General features: G+C 37.0%; 1 protein-coding gene across 1 annotated transcript; it reads left to right on the top strand.

Annotated features, from left to right (window-relative positions):
- Positions 1-4,448: 4,448 nt before the first annotated feature.
- Positions 4,449-20,948, top strand: LOC109560527 (UDP-glucuronosyltransferase 2B4-like). Its single transcript, XM_019962847.2, has 6 exons — positions 4,449-5,212; positions 5,952-6,100; positions 12,771-12,902; positions 15,441-15,528; positions 16,369-16,588; positions 19,903-20,948. The coding sequence occupies exons 1-6, from the start codon at positions 4,483-4,485 to the stop codon at positions 20,180-20,182; spliced, it is 1,599 nt and encodes a 532-aa protein (XP_019818406.2). The 5' UTR covers positions 4,449-4,482; the 3' UTR covers positions 20,183-20,948.
- The last annotated feature ends 2,254 nt before the right edge of the window (positions 20,949-23,202 follow it).

Genomic DNA, 23,202 nt, shown 5'->3' with positions numbered 1-23,202 from the left:
ATTCTACAAAGAAACTCATTTTATTTGAAACAGACTATGGAAAGATCAGGGCTTCCCTGGTGGCTCAGATGGTAAAAAATATGCCTGTAATGCAAGAGAATGGATTCTATCCCTGGGTTGGGAAGATCCCCTGGAGATGGAACTGGCAACCCACTCGAATATTCTTCCCTGGAGAATTCTGTGGACAGAGGAGCCTGGTGGGTTAAAGTCCATGGTGTCTCAAAGAGTTGCACACGACTGAGAGACTATACTTTCACTTCATTTCACATGGGAAGGTCAAGCCTAAGAGGTCCCTCAAACTATGAAAGATTTTGTTGATAAGCAATTAAGAGGAAGCTTATGACTTCATGACAGATTCAAGCTAAACCATTTGCAAGCTAGTTTATCAGAGAAAACCAGAGAAAGACACAGCTAAGAAGAACCTTCCTGAGGTCAGAACACATCTCAAACATTGAGTTTAAAGGTATCCTTGAAAGAGAGAATGAACTTTGGGGGGTCAGATTCTGGAGAAATTTATGCTCCCAAGATATTATCAAAAACTATAAGGACTTCCTTGGTGGTCCATTGGTTGACTTCACCTTCCAATGCAGGAGGTGTGGGTTTGATCCCTGGTGTGGGAGCTAATATCCCACATGCCTCGTAGCCAAAAAACAGAAGCAATACTTTAACAAATTCAATAGACTTTAAGAACGGTCAATATATATATATATATATATATAGCAAATCACTCAACAACTGATGAAAGCTACCAGCCAGGGAATGTGCATATGCCCGAGGTTGTACACTCTAAATAGCTACATCAGAGGTTTTACACTGTAGTGGAAAAAGACTTCATTAAATAGTCCATGTAGTCACTAAATATATAGGAGTAACAATACATGGAGTTGGAATTGCTATACTCCATTGTCTAAATGTAACAGTTAAACAATAATTTCACAAAACATATAAAGAAATAAAGTATGTGACCTACAGGTGGGGAAAAGAGGCAATAGAATCTTCCTATGAGAGGGTAAATGATTGGCTCTAACAGGAAAACACTTCAAAATAGCTATTGCCTATGGGCTAAGTGAATCAAAGGAAACTATCAAAAAGATAAAACACTCTAATTAATAAAATTAGAAACTAAAATTAAAAATATAAAAGATCATAGGAGACTATTGTGAGTATAAGAATGTAGAAAATATTCCTACAAACTGGAGAACTTAGAAAAATGAATAAATTCTTATAAGCATACAACCTACTTTCAGGAAACTATTCTTATAGAACAAAAGTATAACAACAAGGTTCCATCTAATAGAGTCTATAAATAAGAGATAGAAATCATATTTTTCAAAAATAGCAAATGGAAATTTTGGAGCTGAAAATTACTATATCTGAAATGAAAAATTCACAAGCTGGAGTTAACAGTAGATTTGAAGAAGCTGATGAAAAAGCAAGTGAACTTGAAGATGGATCAATAAGTTAACATAATCCAAAGAAAAGGGAAAAAAAGAATAAGAAAAGTGAACAGAGACTCAGAAAATGGTACACATGTTCTGTGTGCTTAGTCACTCAGTTGTATCTGACTCTTTGTGACCCCACTGGCAGGACTGTAGCCCTCCAGGCTCCTCTGAACATGGGGATTCTCCATGCAAGAATATTGGAGTGGTTTGCCATGCCCTCAGGGATCTAACCCAGGTCTCCTGCATTGCAAGCAGGTTCTTTACCATCTGAGCCACCAGGGAAGCCCTATGTACTAACCTGCTTAGCTTCTGAGATCAGACGAGATAGGGTGTATTCAGGGTGGTGTGGCCATAGACATAAAAAAGCACACTAACATACACAAAAATGGAGTCCCAGAAGAAAAAGGTGCAGAGTAAAATATTCAAAACATAATGCCTGAAAACATCCCAATCATGATGTAAAACATTAATCTGTGCAACCCAATTGTCCAATTAATTCCAAGTAGAATAAATATTGGAGAGCCATACACAGACACTAATGAAATATTGAAAACTAAAAACAGAAAGTCTTGAAGTATTAAAAGAAAAATAATTCATCCTTACAAGTTAATGCCAAGATATTGCTTATTTCTCATTAGACACAAGGAATGTTCTCTGGTAGTGAGATGATATATTGAAAGTGCTAAAAGACAAAACTATAAGCCAAAAATTCTATATCAAGAAAAACTATCTTTCAAAAATGAGGGCATGGGGTTCCTTGGTGGCTCAGTGGAAAAGAATCCATCTGCCGATGCAAAAGACATGGATTTGGTCACTGATCTGGGAGAATCCCACATGGCACAGAGCAATGCACCACAGCTAGGTCCATGCACCACAAGTAGTGAGCCTGTGCTCTAAAGCCCAGGAGCCCCAACCACTGAGCCCACATGCCACAACTACTGAACCCGTGATGCCCTAGAGTCTGTGCTCAGTAACAGGAGAAGCCACTGAAATGAGAGAATAGCCTCCACTGCTGAAACTAGAGAAAGCCCGTGCAGCAACAAAGATCTAGCACAACCAAAGATACATAAATCATTATTTTAAATGCAGGCAAAATATAGATAGTCTTATCCTCCCTATCACCCCAAAAAGAGTTTATTTCTGGGAAATCTGCCTTATAGAAAAACTTGAAGGAAGGCCTCTGACTGAGGAAAGTAAACCTAGACTACAATTCTAATGATAGACCAAAGGGCACTGGTAAAGATAAGCAACTATGTAAGACAGGGTAAGTGCATGTATCTTCTCCTTTCTTCTCTTAACAATATAAAAAGCAAGCAAGTAAAATGGATATAGTTGTATTTCTAGACATATGACATAGTTATTTAATAGTATATTTGAGAGGTGGGGGGAAGGCAGGAGCGGTTTAGGCCCTGAGATGACAAGGTTGTGCAGTGGCTTAGGCCCAGGGGTCAGGTGCTGTACCTGGGACACACAGCCTGGGGATAATGAGTCAAAGTTCCACTTTTGGCCAGAGGGGAAGTCAGAGAATATCAACAGTTATGTTCCTAGTAATGACCTATCAGAGCCACATGTTGGGACCCAAGGGTGAGGTACAGAGAAGCAGTGGTGTGAACACGGTAATTGTGGATCAGAACCCTGACTAGGACCCATGGTGAGGCACAGAGTGTCTGCACTGTTGCCCCAGCAATGGTAGGCTAAAGCCGTGACTCAGGACCCAGGAATGGTGTGTGAAACAGCAGCAGCTCAGCCTGGGTAATGGCCAGTCAAAACCAAGACTAGGATTAACAGCGTGAGACCCAAATAAACAGCAGCATGACCACAGTTATTAAGGACAAATCACTGACTTAGAACCTGGGAGCAGGGCACAGATCAGAAACTCTAGTTGCACAGATGGTAAGGCACTGTGACACATGGATCAGGGAAAGTGGGGTACAGGAGAGATGGGGAAACTCCTGGACCCCAAGACCAGGTCTCACCACAGTGACATTTCCAGCCTCAAGAAAGACACAGCAGCAGGGACCCTAGGCAGCTCTGTCAGTTGAATCAGTGTAGGTGGACACTGTGGAAGTGCTCAGGAGCAAGGCTGCAAAGGTCATGATGATGAGGTTGCTGGAGTTCCCTTGCATTATTTTTCCTCATGGGCTGAAATTCCTCTGAGGGGATCTCTGCCAGTGCCAAGCTCCTCTGAACTGGAGGAAGGGGTGGTGGGGGTAAAATCTTTCCCACGCTTTTCTACGCAGTAATCCTCAGAGTTTGCAACCAGCAAGGTTTCTGCTGCTTCTCCATTGTAGTCCAGAAATTTTAAAAAGTAATTTATATTGGTTTATAGTTGTTCATTTATTGTTTTTTTTGTTTGTTTTTGTGAGGGATGCAAGTGTTGGGACCGCCTAATGTTCCGTTTTGTTGATGTCACCTTTCTCTTATTCTATGTCAAAGTGATTGAAGACACAAGAGCCTCTCACTTGCTATTGTTTTACACTAGTCATTTTTCTTTGGAGAAGGAAATGGTATCCCACCCCAGTACTCTTGCCTGGAAAATCCCATGGATGGAGGAGCCTGGTAGGCTGCAGTCCATGCAGTCGCGAAGAGTCAGACATGACTGAGCAACTTCACTTTCACTTTTCACTTTCATGCATTAGAGAAGGAAATGGCAACCCACTCTAGTATTCTTGCCTGGAGAATCCCAGGGATGGGGGAGCCTGGTGGGCTGCCATCTATGGGGTCGTACAGAATTGGACACGACTGAAGCTACTTAGCAGCAGCAGCAGCAGTCTTTTTTCTTACATTATATAATTGATTTGTGTGTACAAGGTCATTGACTTTTAGCTGGGTGACAGCACTGACAAATCAATGTAAACACGGTGTATAATCTTGAAGTAGTCTACACTTTGCCCTTTGATCTAATTTCCACATCTGCTGACTATTCATGCAATATACTTATTTGAGGCAAAGGAGTTATAATTTAACTTCTGAATGATTTCTTCCAGATATAAACCTGAGCAATAGCAAAAGGATATAGTAGTTGTTTAATCTACTTCATATGAACAAGATGTCTATGAAATGGCTCTTGCTTCTGCAGCTGTTACAGCTCACTTGCTATTTTAGCTCTGGGAATTGTGGAAAAGTGCTGGTGTGGCCAGTGGAATTTAGTCACTGGATGAATATGAAGACAATTCTGGATGAGCTTGTGATGAGGGGTCATGAGGTGACTGTACTGCAATCTTCAGCTTCCACTCTTATTGATCCCAACAAACCATTGGCTATGAAATTTGAGACTTTCCCTGTATCTTTAACTAAAGATGATTTTCAGACTCTTGCCAAGATTTTGATTGAGACATGGATGCTTGCGGTGAAAGATTTCTTTTGGATCCATCTTTCAACAATACAAAGTCTATTTGATGAATTTTCTGATATTGGTATGAAGATATGTAGTGAAGTTGTTTCAAACAAGAAACTTATGACAAAACTACAGGAATCGAGGTTTGATGTCGTTCTTGCAGATGCTGTTGGACCCTGTGGAGAGCTGCTAGCTGAGATGCTTAAAGTACCTTTAGTGTACAGTCTCTACTTCTCACCAGGCTATTTGGTTGAAAAGAGGAGTGCAAGACTTTCATTTCCACCATCCTATGTACCTGTTATGTTGTCTGAATTAAGTGATCACATGACATTCATGGAGAGGGTCAAAAATATGATATATGTACTTTATTTTGACTACTGGTTTCAGCTGTACGATGAGAAGAAGTGGAATCAGTTTTACAGTGAAGTAGTAGGTAAGTCAGGCTTCCCTAATGGCTGAGTGGTAAAGAATCTGCCTGCAAATTCAGGAGGTGTGGGATCGATCCTTGGGTTGAGAAAATCCCCTTTAAAAGGAAATGGCAACCCATTTGGGTGTTCTTTCCTGGAAAACTCCATGGACAGATGAGTCCATTGGGTTACAAAAGAGTCAGACACGGCTTAGAGACCAAACAACACACAACTAGGTAATTCATGTTCTTACTTGGTAACATTAAATCCTATCTTTCCTTATGCCTTGGAAGGTGAGTTTGTATAAATATAATTTCACAGAAATTAGTCTCAAATAAGTGAAAGAGTGAAATAAAAATATAAAATGACCCATCCGTCTTATAAATATTATGAAAACACTTAAATTATAGGGTAAGGTAGAACCCATTACTAGTTTCAGATACCAGGAAGTCACATACCACAACTTGAAGCACATAGGACTTCTGCAAGTGAATATATATCTAACTCACAAAACCTTTTTTTAATTAAAAAAAATCACTAGTAATCTCATAAAATGTCTTAATAAGTGAAGACATGTACACTGAGAATTACACACATATTATATTATACTATGTTATATTTATATTTATGAAGAACAGATACATTCAAACATTTTTGACCACATTATCCCAAGCTCCTTTACAAAAATAACCTAAAATATATACACACAGCAATATTCTCATTTGATCCAACATTTGTTGTTTTTGTTTTTTATTTCACTTTCAGGGAGGCCCACTACAATGGCAGAGTTGATGGGGAAAGCCGAAATGTGGCTTATTCGAAACTATTGGGATTTTTCATTTCCTCGCCCACGGCTACCAAATGTTGAATTTGTAGGAGGCCTCCACTGCAAACCTGCCAAGCCCCTGCCTAAGGTCACCTACTCTTCTTTGTTCTTCTTTGTTAACTTTGTGTTTTCAATAGGAATCATGCTGTATTCTTTATTTAAAATGTTTGATTACAGTGAGTCAGATGTGGGAAGCTGGATAAAGTGACCTTCTAGTTAGATACTGATATATGTCTATAGGAACAAAGTATCTGAATTTCATTGTTGTTCCAGAATAAGCTAGAATATGTGGGACACTTTAAGAATATGTCAGTTAAATAACAGCTTCATTATTCAACACATAATGAAGCATAATCAGATATCCACTAAACAATATTTCTAGTTATATTACATTTTATATAAGTAATATATTAGCTACATAATTATATTATAATTGTAATCTTATAGGATAATTATATATGTCATATATTCTAGAAGTGAGTAGTAACATACATTAATGGAGTAGACACAGTTTTTGCTACCTGACACTCCACGTAGAAAGACAGAATACAAACAAGTCATAAAAATTGTGCAGAAGTGTCGCTAGGAGTTGGACACAACTGAGCGACTTCACTTTCACTTTTCACTTTCATGCATTGGAGAAGGAAATGGCACCCCACTCCAGTGTTCTTGCCTGGAGAATCCCAGGAACGGGGGAGCCTGGTAGGCTGCTGTCTATGGGGTTGCACAGAGTCAGACACGACTGAAGCGACTTAGCAGCAGCAGCAGCAGTTATAAAAAGGAAAGAATGGAATGCTAATAATTATCCAGCATGAATCATAGAAGGTATCTCTGATTCACTGATAATTAAGGTGAAATCAGAAGAATGCTCAAGAATAAACAGAAGGGATGGGGCAGGGGTAGAAGAAGATAGATAAGAAAAGCATGTAGAGTAGTAATGGTAGTTGTGAAGAAGTTTGAGCTTAGTGTAAACAGGAAAAGCCCAAGTAAAGAGACAGATGATGCTGGTGAAGTCAGGTGGAAACAGATAGCAACTTAGAACATCCAGTAGGGGCACTGGGAAAACATTGAAAGGATTAAGAAAGAAAGGTGGAGTCAAATATTGTTTAAACAGGCTTTCCTGGTAGCTTAGCTGGTAAGGAATCCACCTGCAATGCAGGAGACCCCAATTGGATTCCTGGGTGGGGAAGATCCCCTGGAGAAGAGATAGACTACCCACTTCACTATTCTTGCACTTCCTTAGTGGCTCAGACAGTAAAGAATCCACCTGCAATGTGGGAGATCTGGGTTCAATCCCTGGGTTGGGAGGATCCCCTGCAGGAGGGCATGGCAACCCACTCTAGTATACTTGCCTGGAGAATCCCCATGGACAGAGGAGCCTGGTGGGCTACAGTCCATGGGATCGCAAAGAGTTGGACATGACTGAGCAACTAAGCACTATATTATACTATTGCTTAAACAAACAAACAAGTAACATGTAGTCACTGGGTTGGATGTAAAGGGAAAATTGTGGGAGAAAAGGACACTTCTCAGGTTGTTGCTAGAGGTAGGCAACAATGAGTGAAAACTAGACTACAGTGTTCATAGAGATACGACCACACTGTATCTTATAATAGTACCAACCTTATATTGTTGAGAGAAAAAAATTTGTAAGTACATGTGAAACATCCAAAATGCCACTGGCATATACTCAGTGGTCTAGAAGAAATATTAACTGCTGTCATTATTTTTATTTTTTATTATAATATACTATCAATAACCCAATGTGTGCCAGCCACCTTGATCTATTCCTAATCATCAAGATTGTAGTATTCAGCAAACTGCTAGAGATTAGATATCCCATGGAGTGTTTTAAAGGTAAATCATAAAAGTTTACATAAAAATTAATGAAAATAATTTAATAAATTTAATAAAGCTTACTTTTAAATAAAATATAATTTAACATACTTAATGTAAACTTTTTTAATGTTAGGAATTTTTAAGATTTTGCCGGTCAGATATATAAGATGAAATGCTAAAATCCTTCTGCGAGATTTGAGGCTCTTCTCCTGTGCTTTGGCTAAAATGAACATTCTTCTTCTACAATATAAATGTATGTATTTATAAGGAATACTTAACCACTCTAAATCATATATAATATTTAGTTGGAAAATAACAGATATAATAAGATCACAATTTTCTCTAAGGTTAAAAAAATATAAGCTGGAGTTACAATTTTAAAGATTAGGAAACTTCTTTTTGTGTTCTATAAGGGCTAAACCAACTTTCTAACAGTGGTGAGGTAATATCTCATTGTGATTTTGAAATACGTTTCCCTGATGATTAGTGATATTGAGCATCTTTTCATATACCTGGTGGTGATTTGGAAGCCTTCTTTAGAAAATGTCTATTTTGTTCTTCTGCCCATTCTTTAATTGAAATATGTGGTTAAAACATTTTTTTTTCCATTTTGTAGGTTGCGTTTTCATGTTGTTGATTGTTTCTTCTACTGTGCAGATGCTCTAAGTATAATATAGTACCACTTGTGGATTTTTTCTTTTGTTGTGGCTTTGATGTCATATCAGGAAAAAAAAAATCATTTTTAAGACTGATGCAAAAGAGTTCCAGCCTTACATTTTCCTTTAGGGATGTTATCGTATATAGTCTTATGTTTAAGTCTTTGGAGTTGTTTTAAGTCATTTGGAGTTATTTTTGTGACGGGTGTAAGGCAGGGGTCTCATTTAATTTCTTGTGTATATACTTATCCAATTTTCTCCAAAAAGAAAGAAGTGACTATTCTTTCCACAGGGAGTGTTCTTGTCTCCCTTGTTGAATTGGTTGGCTATATATTCAGGGTTTTAATTCTAAACCCTGTATGCAGTTCCATTGATCTACGTGTCTATTTTGGGGCCAGTACACTATCATTTGAAATGTTGCAGCTTTAGTATAATTTGAAATTGGAAGGTATGATACTTTTGGTAGTGTGAACATTTTAACAATATAGTAACATTATGTTCAACAGTAAAAATTGAAAAATTGATTTTTTCAAAAATTGATTTTTCTTTAAAATCAGAAACAAAAAAGGATATATCAAATATATTTTAGCCTTTTCTAAAAGTATATAAATTTGAAAATAAGAATATCTCTGAATGGAGCATTTTAGTAAATCTTATTTCCTTTTATATAAATTTTCATACTTTTGCATATTTTCTTGCCTTGAACTTATATTATTTTCACAAAGATATCAGAGTATAAAATGAATCAGTCCACATCAGTGATTAATTTGTACTAATCACTGACAGGATATATTAAAATAATACCAAATCGATGTATCTTTCACAGCATAGATGAAGCAGCTTTGGTTAGCAAGCCAGCATGACAATACAATGAAGACAAGCAATTTTAAATGTTACTACTGGTCAGGAAAATTTTGCTCCTCTACATTTATTAAACAGGATCATTGAGTAATGTGTAATTATTCTAGTATAGAGTGTACATTTTTTAAATTAGAAAGGATAAAGGACCACAAGACAAAATAATTCAGAAACAATCCAGGCAAATACAGATTCACATGGAGTTTTATATAGTTTGAAGTGAACTACTAAAAAGGTGACCAGATCTCTGCTGCAGAAAGCCCTGGGGCACCTCTCCCACTGTCGGGCAGGTGTTCGCTGGGGACACTAATGTAGGGGACTCTGAGGGTCCTTCACCACAGCTGACATTGTACGTCCTACAGTGACATCAATTATACAGTATAGTTCAGGATGAAGGGTGCCACATGTAAACAAATTCAGCAATATGGTCAGTCAAATAAGCAAATACACAAGTATATCTCTGGGTTATACACAGGACTTACAGGATTATCTCATAGAACTTCCAAAAAATAATACCAGACTCCTCAATGTCAGAGATTAATAATTTAGACAGCTTGGGAAATTATGACAAGTTTTAAGATAAGGATTATACAGCTGAGTGAATGATAGACATAAGTGATTCAAACTGTAAGTTTTTCATAGTGCTAATAGAGAAATGAAATATTAATCACTAATCTAAAATAATTCTCAAAAAAATATGTCTGGAATAAATAACTGATTTAGTAGACCTATAATAATAAAGAATTTAAGGTCAGTTGAATCCTACAGTACAACTTCCTTCTAAGAATTTTTGTTAGAAATTAATAATATAATAGTTGAAAAATCTCAATATAATAGTGTTTAACAGTATCTCCTTGCCGCCAATGTATATTGGCCCTATCTCATTTCCTGCTTATAAACAAATATATTTGCAAAAATATACATAATACTTCTTTTTCATTGACTATGCCAAAGCCTTTGACTGTGCGGATCACAACCAACTGTGGAAAATTCTTTAAGAGATGGGAATATCAGACCACCTGACCTGCCTCTTGAGAAATCTGTATGCAGGTCAGGAAGTAACAATTAGAACTGGACATGGAACAACAGACTGGTTCCAAATAGGGAAAAGAGTACATCAAGGCTGTATATTGTCACCCTGCCTATTTAACTTATATGCAGAGTACATCATGAAAAACGCTGGGTTGGATGAAGCACAAGTCAAGATTATTGATATTGGGAGAAATATCAATAACCTCAAATATGCAGATGACATCACTCTTATGGCAGAAAGTGAAGAGGAACTAAAAAGCCTGTTGATGAAAGTTAAAAAGGAGAGTGAAAAGGTTGGCTTAAAGCCCAACATTCAGAAAACTAAGATCATGGCATCTGGTCCTATTACTTCATGGCAAATAGATGGGGAAACAATGGAAACAGTGACAGACTTCATTTTTTTGGACTCCAAAATCACTGCAGATGGTGATTACAGCCATGAAATTAAAAGACACTTACTCCTTGGCAGGAAAGTTATGACCAACCTAGAAAGCATATTCGAAAGCAGAGACATTACTTTGCCAACAATGGTCTGTCAAGTCAAAGCTATAGTTTTTCCAGTAGTCATGTATGGATGTGAGAGTTGGACTGTGAAGAAAGCTGAGTGCCAAAGAATTGATGGTTTTCAACTGTGGTGTTGGAGAAGACTCTTGAGAGCCCCTTGGACTGCAAGGAGATCCAACCAATCCATCCTAAAGGAAATCAGTCCTGAATATTCACTGGAAGGATTGATGCTCAAGCTGAAACTTCAATACTTTGGCCACCTCATGAGGAGAACTGACTCATTTGAAAAGACCCTGATGCTGGAAAAGATTGAAGGCAAGAGGAGAAGAGGATGACAGAGTATGAGATGGTTGAATGACATCACCGACTCAATGGGCATGAGTTTGAGCAACCTCCGAGAGTTGGTGATGGACTGGGAGGCCTGGCGTGCTGCAGTCCATGAGGTCACAAAGAGTCGGACACAACTGAGCAACTGAACTGAACTCAGTATAATAGAAGAAATAGACCTCATATCACCCATTTCTTTCCCAAGGACTTCAGGGATGATTTATGTTGAAAAAACAGCCATTATGGAAAATAGTATGGAGTTTTTCAAAATTTTTAAAATATTTTTTCTTAGTCTGAATATTTATTAGCACAACTAACCAATGTCCAAGACATGAAGTTAACATATTTAAGGAACATGAGGAGGAAGGAAATCACTCTATAAACTATATAGTATGTGGTAAGAATAATATAAAAACATATCAACACCTATGGCTCAGCAATGTCTCTTTTGTGGGTACATATACAAAAGAATTGATTTTATTACCCCAATGAGCTGTCTGTACATGTCCGTAAAAGCTCAACTCACAAGAGTCAAGGGGCTAGGGCAACCCAAGTGTCCAGCAACTAATGAAGAAATAAACAAAATATCATATACACAAGTGATGGAATATTACTCACATTTAATTTTTTGTGTGTGGAAGGATAGTTATTTATTGATAAACAATGATTATTTCTTTTTTTTTTTTTGGTTTCTTTTTTTTTAACGTTACAATATTGTATTGGTTTTGCCATATATTAACATGAATCTGCCACAGGTATACAAGTGTTCCCCATCCTGAGCCCTCCTCCCTCCTCCCTCCCCGTATCATTCCTCTGGGTCGTCCCAGTGCACCAGCCCCAAGCATCTAGTATAGTGCATCGAACCTGGACTGGCGACTCGTTTCATATATGATATTATACATGTTTCAATGCCATTCTCCCACACCAATACAGTATACTAACGCATATATATGGAATTTAGAAAAATGGTAACAATAACCCTGCATACAAGACAGCAAAAGAGACACTGATGTATAGAACAGTCTTTTGGACTCTGTGGGAGAGGGAGAGGGTGGGATGATTTGGGAGGAAGATTATTCACATTTAAAAGGAAATTCTGACAAATGTCACAACATGAAGGAACCTTATGCTAAGTGAAATAAGTCAATCAGAAAAAGATAAATACTGTAAAATTCAACTTATAAGAAGTATCCAGACTAATCACATTTGTAGAAACATAGGGTAGAATGAAGCTTGCCAGAGGCTAGAGAATGAGGAATGTGGAGTTTCTTAATGAGCATAGAATTCCGGTTTTGCCAGATGCAAAAGTTCTGGAGATTGGTTACACAGTGGGAATATACTTAATGTTGCTATACTATACACTTAGGAATGATTAACAAAGTAAATTTTATGTCATGTGTATTTTACCACAATATTTTTTTTAAAAAACCTCTACTACAGACTATATTTGATTTTCTCTCTTTAGTTTCTGGTAGCAATCCCTTCAATAATGTTTGCTGTGCTCCTTCTCTTTTATGATGGAACAAATTCTGTTTTTCACAGGAAATGGAAGAATTTGTGCAGAGCTCTGGAGAACATGGTATTGTGGTGTTTTCATTGGGGTCAATGGTCAGTAACATATCAGAAGAAAGAGCCAATGTGATTGCATCAGCCCTTGCCCAGATTCCACAGAAGGTACACACAGTCCCTTAACAGTGAGCAACTATTTAATGTCTGTTAAACAATGGCACCCCACTCCAGTACTCTTGCCTGGAAAATCCCATGGATGGAGGAGCCTGGTAGGCTGCAGTCCATGGGGTCGGGAAGAGTCGGACACCACTGAGCAATTTCACTTTCACTTTTCACTTTTCACTTTCATGCATTGGAGAAGGAAATAGCAACCCACTCCAGTATTCTTGTCTGGAGAATCCCCAAGGACGGGGGAGCTTGGTGGGCTGCCATCTATGGGGTTGCACAGAGTCGGACACGACTGAAGTGACTTAGCAGCAGCAAACTCTATAAAAGGTCTGATTTTAGACATTTTCTAACAGAAAGGTAAACTACATGATAATTCCAATTTATCTCTCATATATATATAAACCAAAATATATATAGTAGGTGTTATAGAATTACAAGGAGTGTCTTTCATCCATAATAAATTTAGATTAACATTGTAATTAAAAAAAATAATGATATTAAAGAGACACAATATGAATTTTGGTATTATAATGGTATCTTGGGGCCATAAAAGAAACCGCCAAATTCTGCTTTGTCACTTGTTCCATTTCCTTGAATGATATCTGAGGTACAGTACACATACAGATATTCTCTGGGGTTAAATTTTAACAGAAAATATAGTCACACAATAATTTTAAGCAATATTGATAGAAGTCTGTAGTGCTTCTTGCAGTGTACACTTAGCATGTAATCCTGGTCCTTTTTGTATCCCATAAGTTTTGGAACAGACCTATCAGTGTGTTTTTAGAGTGCTACTCAGAGAAAGGATGGACAAGATTCCCCAAACTGCCATCCCCCAACTGATTTAGAGAAGAGAAACATCTACCTCCCTGGTTGACTGCTGCTGCTGCTGCTAAGTCACTTCAGTCGTGTCCGACTCTGTGCGACCCCATAGACAGCAGCCCACCAGGCTCCTCCGTCCCTGGGATTCTCCAGGCAAGAACACTGGAGTGGGTTGCCATTTCCTTCTCCAATGCATGACTAGGCCCTGCTAAAATCTGAAGCAGGAAGATCAATGTGAAAGAGTGAAGATAGGGTCCTGCCCTTAAGGTGAACTCTGTAAAGGTGAACTCTGTAAAGTCTGGTCCTTAATGAACTCTGCTTCCTGTCATATTCTTCCTCCTGAGTGAAGAGGGAGAAGGGACTATAAGAAGCAGTCAAGCATAAGGAAGACTGGCATGGAAAAGATTCAGCTGCCTTCTTCTTCATAAAATACAGCAGTAACTTTTTTTCTAATATATAAAATACCCCTGCAGTCTTCAGATATTTGTGAACAACTTTTTTAGTTTGCAATAATAATAATAATCTAATAATCTAATCTAATCTAATAATCTATGCTATTTTTTGCTGAGAAACTAAAAATAATTTACACTCATTCACAGAGAAAATATAAGTTAAACACTAATAAATTATAATCCAGTTTATGAGAATTGCTTGGAATTCCAAAATTGTTCCTTATTTTTGTACTGAATCTAGAGACCACACTAATCAATTCTGTCAATGCTTTGTGCTTCATTGTTGAAGTATTCAGGACCAGTTGAATAAACTTTGATGCCACTATTTTGGAACTTTTTCAATAGTCCTATTGTCCCTCTCAAATTTCCAACTGGCTTTTCTTTTCTAAAGGTAAAACATCCAAGTCTAGTAATAGTGGTAATACTTTGGATTCATGTTAAAAAATTCCAGTTGTCATTGCCTTTGCAAGTGCTTAACAGTTTATAACTTAAATGAAGCTATACTTCCTAAGAAGCACTAATTAACTTATTATTAATAAATTATGAATAAGCAAAGGTATTTATTTCTAAGTGGCTGATGCATGCCATTTTCCTCTTTGTAACCAAAATGTGTGAAAGTCAATAAAATAACATTATACTAACAAGTTGATATAACTAAACTCTCTTCTATAATGGTCAAAAAGAAATCAGTGAATATTAAATTTGAAGATGACAGCTAGTATAAAAAGAAGGCAAATAAGTGTGTATGTTACTTGTAATCTGTCACTGTCTTTTTGTTCTTGAAATAAGACCACCTAGAAATTATTTAAGTTTTCATGTTGGGACTGACATCTCAATCATCTATGCCATTATGTGTATATCAAGTGTAGGTGTTCCTATTCATGTCAGGGTATTGTGCATGGGTTCTAATTCACTTCAGTTGTATCCAGTTCTTTGCAACCCTATGGACCATATCCCACTTGGCCACTCTGTCCATGGAATTCTCCAGGCAAAAATACTGGAGTGGGTTGCCGTGCCCTACTCTAGGGCATCTTCCCAACTTAGAGACTGAACCCACATCACTTATGTCTCCTGCATTGGCAGGTGGGTTCTTTACAAGCAGCACCACCTGGGAAGCCAGTCAATGTATTAACAGTTAATATTACTTAATATGCCCTCATTTCTTACATGTCATATGGAAGACTAGATATATTTTGATCACTTTAGAATTGTAACGTTGAAGTTCAACTCATAGAATAAGATATTACCCTTACCCTAACAGGTTCTATGGAGATATGATGGCAAGAAACCAGACACCTTAGGACCCAATATTCGGCTGTTTAGGTGGATCCCCCAGAATGACCTTCTTGGTAAGACTTGGTAGAAAAAAGTATTGAAAACACGGTAACAGCTGAGCAAAGTGATAGCACTTCAAAAGGAAACAAATGTATAGAGAATTATTGAAACACTTGAAAAATGTATTATTTTATTTTCATTTCCTATGTGAGGGGGAAAAGGGAGAATATATAACAATTGGCCTTTTATTCTACACAGTCACACCCCTTATGGCCAGAATTTTTATTTTGGCTCTAATTTCTACTCACAGTGATCTTTTCAATAACTTCCTTGAATGTTGTTCTGTCTCTGAATTCTTTCCTTATACCTCTCTTTTCCCCTCTGTAGGGGTATGCTAAATGCTACTAAAAATGAGTTCCCTTTTTATTACAGGTGACTCTCCATTTTCTGTTTAAAAGAAAAATCTGCAATCATTTTTATGATGCAATAACACACTTCATGACAAAAGGTTGCTTTTCCTTCCCAGTGCCACTACCATTATCCTTCTTTTCCCCTGTCAGACCAAATGACTCCACTATATCTTTAAGAGAATAATTTCTGGCATGCCCTCCTCTTTTTTTGCACTGTGGTTTCTTTTACCCAGAATGTTCTTTCAAGTTGTTCATCTGCCAATCATGGGTTCATCTGTGACGTTCAAGTGACTCAGCACTTCTTTCACAAAGTCTTCATTTACCCCTTCAGCAGACATAGCAGTTTCTTCTCTGAGTTCTGAAAGCAATTTAAAAACACTCTCATATGTGTAATAATCTGTTATCTAAAAAAACACTGCTTCTTTCAGAGCCTTATAAAGCCCACTTCTCATTTTATTCTAAAAGTTATAATTAATCATTTTATTGAAATTCACTCAATCCTAGGTCATCCAAAAACCAAAGCCTTTATAACTCATGGTGGAAGCAATGGCATTTATGAGGCCATCTACCACGGAATCCCTATGGTGGGCCTTCCTTTGTTTGCTGATCAACCTCATAACATTGTTCATATGACGGCCAAGGGAGCAGCCATCAGATTGGACTTGGAAACAATGTCAACAGAAGATTTGCTCAATGCATTGAAGGAAGTCATTAATAATCCTTTGTGAGTATATGTTTTTTACCTGACATTCTTTCTAGAGAAGTTTTCATCTGAAGGCCAAGGAGGCAGAAATGAGCCTTCACATAAGTATAATGAAGAGTAAGCCTTATTCAATGCTTTGAAAACAATCAACAATAACCTATTGTGAGTGTCTCAATATTTTTTCATGGTTTTCTGGGAAAGGTTTGTCAGTAGTTTAAAGATAGTAGAGAAATTCTAAAAGATTTAATCATTAGAATGAGAAGAATCACTGAAATGGTAATAGAAGGATTAAGAAGCATTGAGAACAAAGGTAAGTAGGGAACCATGTATCATATTAATATGAATACGCATCTGCCCACTTTCTTTCAGCCTGTGAACTCCTCAAATGTTTTAAACTCTACAAAGATACTTTATTTTCAGTAAACCACTTTGACATAATCAATCTTAAATTCCCATTACATTTAATATTTTCCAAGTTTTCTATGCTAATATTTTGGCTTCATCACTGATAAATGGTAAACACCTAGAATTTTCTAATTACTCATTTTCAACTATGTAAATAATATTTATAAATACAGGTTTATTCTTAGGTTTTCTGATTATGATAATTTTTGTCTAATTTAGAAGAATTATAAATCTAAATGCAGTTGATTTGGAAAGATATGTTGGGATATTCCTTTTTAAAATTTTTTTACACAATTTTTAAAGCCTATTTTCCATTCAAAATTATTACCAAATATTGGTTATGCTCACAGTGTTGTACAACACAACCTTGAGCTTATATTATTTCCAGTAGTTTAGCTTCCTACACCTCTATGCATATATTTCTATTCCTCCAATCTGGTAACCAAAATTGTTCTCTATATCTGCAAGTTTTTAATAATACTTTGCTAACTACAACTTTCTAACTTAATTTCAACTATGTAGATATTGCTTATAAATGTAGATATATCCTGAGTTCTTTAGGTTGTGATTGATTTTGTCTTATTTGGAAGATATGATGGGATATTACTGTCTAAAAGCCAAATTTTCAAAAATGAGAAATATTTGATTTCCAAATCACTTCAGGATATATGTGAATTTCAGTAACACAATTATATTAATATCATAAATGTTATATATATATATATATGTTTCCCCCTATTGTTTCATAATGACTTTGCAATGAAACATTTTGAGAATGCCAGTAACAGTAGCACAGTGTGTATTTGTGTTTTTACAGCTACTACTGCTAAGTCACTTCAGTCGTGTCCAACTTTGTGTGACCCCAGAGATGGCAGCCCACCAGGCTCCCCTATCCCTAAGATTCTCCAGGAAAGAACACTGGAGTGGGTTGCCATTTCCTTCTCCAGTTTTTATAGCAGTGTTATTTAAATTTAATTTTAGCACAGCTATTGTCCTAAATGAGTAGCGTAAAAAGCACATTTTCTTTTTTTTCTTAAGTAATAGATCTTTCATTTGCTGATTCTATATAAACATACATCTCTCTAGTATCTTTATATTTTTTTAATTTTAATAATGTAAAGTTGGTGTCAAAAATGAAGATGATTTCTTAGCTGCTATATACTTAATGTTCATGATATGCTACATATTTTATTTAGAAGCATAGTGTTACTTTACACATATTAAGTAACTTCTTTATTGTAGTCTACTCATAAGATGGTTAGATGCTATCACCGACTCAATGGACACGAGTCTGAGCAAGCTCTGAGAGTTAGTGATGGACAGGGAAGCCTGGCGTGCTGCAGTCCATGGAATAACAAAGAGTCGGACATCACTGAGTGACTGAACTGATTCCTATTGTATCACAAAAATATTTCCTGATTACTGCAATCCTTGCAAACACCAAGTGCTCCCCCTGTGCTTTGACAGAAAAGGGAAAAAAGTTAACTCCATTGTTATCGCTACAGTGCCATGTTATAGCACTTTGTGATTTAGAGTTCATGAACCATATCTCATTATTCTTTCTACTTTCTTGTCTGTTAGCCATCATCTCTAGGTCAGGAAGATCCCCTGAAGAGAATGGCTACTGACCCTAGTATTCTTGCCTAGAGAATTCCATGGACAGATGAGCCTGGCAGGCTACTGTCTATGGGGTTGTAAAGAGTCAGACACAACTGAACACAAACACACACACAGTCCATCATCATTTTAACAGTAGAAACAGTAGTTCAGGCATTGTAACTGCAATGCCTGAAAGTGAAATTTTGAGTCTTCTCCACATTCTAAGAGAATCTTTTTCTAAAAGAACAGGAACCAGAACAATATGAGAAAACATTTTCTGAGTGTATACTAGATTCTAAGAATGTCTCTAAGAATCAATATGATATTCTCAAAATAATCAGATAAGGTACTATTTCTATCCATTTTATACAAAAATGAAAACCTGTGGACTCTATTGTGATTGGGCCCTCCATTTATAAAATAAAAATTTAAAAGATAAAAATGTTTTAAAAAATTAATAAAATTAAGTTTTAAAAAAACTAAGGGACAGAAAGAATAAAAAATGGCCAGCAAGTATCGGAGTCAAAAATCAAACCAAGTCAATCCACTTCCACATTTTCAACCACTACTTCACTAATGTAAGATCAATCCTTTCTGGACTTGTCTCTCAACCTCATCATAGATTTACTTGCTATATCTGGATTATGACTGCATTTTAAAACATGTTTATCAGGTCAATTAACAATTCTTTACTAGATAATTCAAACTTTGAACAAACAAATTATGAATTTTTTTTTTTCGCCTTGGAACAACTCATGCCATTCTTTAGACTACACAGTCTTTTCCCTCTCATTTTCTTTCTTTTCTTTTTAGCTCAAAATCCTAAGAATTTAAGAAATCCTAGCTCATAAGCTGGGCTTCCCTTGTAGCTCAGATGGAAAAGAATCCACCTGCAATGCAGGAGATCCTGGTTCAATTCCTGGGTCGGGAAGATCCTGGCAAAAAGATAGGATAATCCAGTATTCTCAGGCTTCCTTGGTAGCTTGAATAGTAAAGAATCTGCCTGCAATGCAGATCTGGATTCAATCACTGGGTTGGGAAGGTCCCCTGGAGGAGGGCATGTCAACCCACTCCAATATTCCTACCTGGAGTATCACCATGGACAGAGTAGCCTAGCTTGGCTACAGTCCATGGTGTGGTAAAGAGTCAGACATGACTGACTGATTAAGCACAGCACAGCCCATAAGCTAAGATCTCAGTAATCACCTTGGAAGAAAAGTAGCTACTTTTCTTCCACTTTGTGTTGCACTCTTTGTTACCATTTGCAAGAAAATTTCATTTATTTATCTATTATAGCTCATTATACAAAGTAATCACTGATTTTCCTTCAGCTACAAAGAGAATATCATGAGGTTATCAGCTATTCAACATGATCAGCCTATGAAACCCTTGGACCGAGCGATCTTCTGGATTGAATTTGTCATGCGGCACAAAGGAGCCAAGCACCTGCGGCCAGCCTCCCACAACCTCACCTGGTTCCAGTACCACTCTCTGGATGTGATTGGGTTTCTGCTGGCCTGTGTGACAACTGTTGTATTTGTCATTACAAAGTGTTGTCTGTTTTGTTGCCGGAAGTTTGCTAGCATAGGAAAGAAGAGGAAAAGAGACTAGCTGTTTCTGAGATGTCTAGCAAATTTGCCAAATAAGTAGAACTCCTCATATTTATTACAGTAGGATGAATTATGATAAACTTCTACTCCTCTTGTGACAAAATATAAATTTTACTTTCAAGGGATTTTCTGTCTGACAAAAATACGTCTTGCCAAGAAAAAACACTGAGGAAAAATTAAATAAAAATAAAACTATATGCATACATATTGAAATTTAATTTTTTAATTCAAAAGTTAATCTAAAAAGAAATGATTGTGTTTAACTATTTTTCACATGCTCTTTGTAAAAACAACAACAAGAAGTCTACTCACAGCATCTGTGTCATTTTCTAGATATTCAGAATTTTTAACTTCATTTTGATGTCAAATTTTATAGGTTTTCCTTGTTATTGAAATTGTTCAATAATTGGAATTCTGTAAAAAGATTCATCCATTTATTCTATTTGTGAGACCACTATCTGGTCTTCATTTCTACTGTTCATGCAGCCTCAGCATCACCTCCTACCTAGATCCATGGCAAGACATTTCCGTTCATCCAGTTTAGCTTATTTCCCAGAAGAGTGTTTGTAAAATTAGAAATATAGCAACTGCTACCTGCTTCCTATTATAAAATTGAAATATTTGTGAAAATCTTTAATTTCATGACTTAATTCTCTTTTTCTAATCCACCTTTTAGTCACCTATTATTTTCCCTCCCATATTCAACTTTTAATAATGGATGTAAGTTCTCAACTGTATATTAAAAAAAATATATAACCTGGACTCTACAGGGACTTAGAGAATTTTCATTCTCTCAGAATGTACCTGAATTTATCTACAGATCTTATCTATATCTATATACATATCTAAGTCTGTATATACTCTTACAAAACTGGAAACAGCATTACTTAACTACTTGCAGATACAATGTGATATCCAATGGGTTAGTTGACCATCAGATCAGATCAGATTAGTCGCTCAGTTGTGTCCGACTCTTTGCAACCCCATGAATCACAGCACTCCAGGCCTCCCTGTCCATCACCAACTCCCGGAGTTCACTCAGACTCACGTCCATCGAGTCAGTGATGCCATCCAGCCATCTCATCCTCTGGCATCCCCTTCTCCTCCTGCCCCCAATCCCTCCCAGCATCTGAGTCTTTTCCAATGAGTCAACTCTTCGCATGAGGTAGCCAAAGTACTGGAGTTTCAGCTTTAGCATCATTCTTTCCAAAGAAATCCCAGGGCTGATCTCCTTCAGAATGGACTGGTTGGATCTCCTTGCAGTCCAAGGGACTCTCAAGAGTCTTCTTCAACACCACAGTTCAAAAGCATCAATTCTTTGGTGCTCAGCCTTCTTCACAGTCCAACTCTCATATCCATACATGACCACAGGAAAAACCATAGCCTTAGCCTTGTTGACCATAGATTGAATTAATTACTATTGCATTATAATGTATTTTGAACCACACTTTTGATTAGCATTTATCATTATTTTGTTTCTTTCTTCAAGCAGCCTCATTCCTTGCCATAGCACTTATATGTAAAATTCAATTCTTTATCATGACAGAAAATAACATAGATATCTTGTTTTTAAACCTGAGTCCACCATGACTGACATAATCAGCAACAATGAGCACAGTACAAAAATTACAGAAATTTTAAGAAAAATTGGTGAATCAAATGAAAGCAATCTGAAGCCACACTAATGAAAACTGCACATCAGGAAAGCAGTTTATGATCGAACTGGTCCAGGTAAAGAAATGAGTATTTTAGTCAAGAGGACCACAATCCACACTGTATAACATTCATCAACCTAAGACAACCAGTAATGCTGAATAAGCTGAAGCTGAAAGGTTCTATGAAGACCTACAAGACCTTTTAGAACTAACACCCAAAAAAGATGTCCTTTTCATTAAAGGGGACTGAAATGCAAAAGTAGGAGGTCAAGAAACATCTGGAGTGACAGGCAAATTTGGCCTTGGAATGTGGAATGAAGCAGGGCAAAACTAATAGAGTTTTGCCAAGAAAACGCACTGGTCATAACAAAAACCCTCTTCCAACAACACGAGAGAAGACTCTATAGATGGACATCACCAGATGGTCAACACCAAAATCAGACTGATTATATTCTTTGCAGCCAAAGATGGAGAAGTTCTATACAGTCAGCAAAAACAAGACCAGGAGCTGACTGTGGCTCAGACCATGAACTCCTTATTGCCAAACTCAGACTTAAATTGAAGAAAGCAGGGAAAACCACGAGACCATTCAGGTATGATCTAAATCAAATCCCTTATGATTATACAGTAGAAGTGAGAAATAGATTTAAGGGCCTAGATCTGATAGATAGAGTGCCTGATGAACTATGGAATGAGGTGCGTGACATTGTACAGGAGACAGGGATCAAGACCATTCCCATGGGAAAAAAAAAATGCAAAATGGCTGTCTGGAAAGGCCTTACAAATAGCTGTGAAAAGAAGAGAAGTGAAAAGCAAAGGAGAAAAGGAAATATATAAACATCTGAATGCAGAGTTCCAAAGAATAGCAAAAAGAGATAAGAAAGCCTTCTTCAGCGATCAATGCAAAGAAATAGAGGAAAACAACAGAATGGGAAAGACTAGGGATCTCTGCAAGAAAATCAGAGATACCAAAGGAACATTTCATATGAAGATGAGCTCGATAAAGGACAGAAATAGTATGGACCTAACAGAAGCAGAAGATATTAAGAAGAGATAGCAACAATACACAGAAGAACTGTACAAAAAAGATCTTCACGACCCAGATAATCACGATGGTGTGACCACTCACCTAGAGCCAGACATCCTGGAATGTGAAGTAAAGTGGGCCTTAGAAAGCATCACTATGAACAAAGCTAGTGGAGGTGATGGAATTCCAGTTGAGCTATTCCAAATCCTGAAAGATGATGATGTGAAAGTGCTGCACTCAATATGCCAGTTTGGAAAACTCAGCAGTGGCCACAGGACTGGAAAAGGTCAGTTTTCTTCCAATCCCAAAGAAAGGCAATGCCAAAGAATGCTCAAACTA

Source organism: Bos indicus, chromosome 6 (assembly GCF_029378745.1).
Source record: "Bos indicus isolate NIAB-ARS_2022 breed Sahiwal x Tharparkar chromosome 6, NIAB-ARS_B.indTharparkar_mat_pri_1.0, whole genome shotgun sequence".
Classification (NCBI taxonomy): Eukaryota; Metazoa; Chordata; class Mammalia; order Artiodactyla; family Bovidae; genus Bos; species Bos indicus.
The sequence above is the reverse complement of the archived record's forward strand: the minus strand, read 5'-3'. Positions and strand labels throughout refer to the sequence as shown.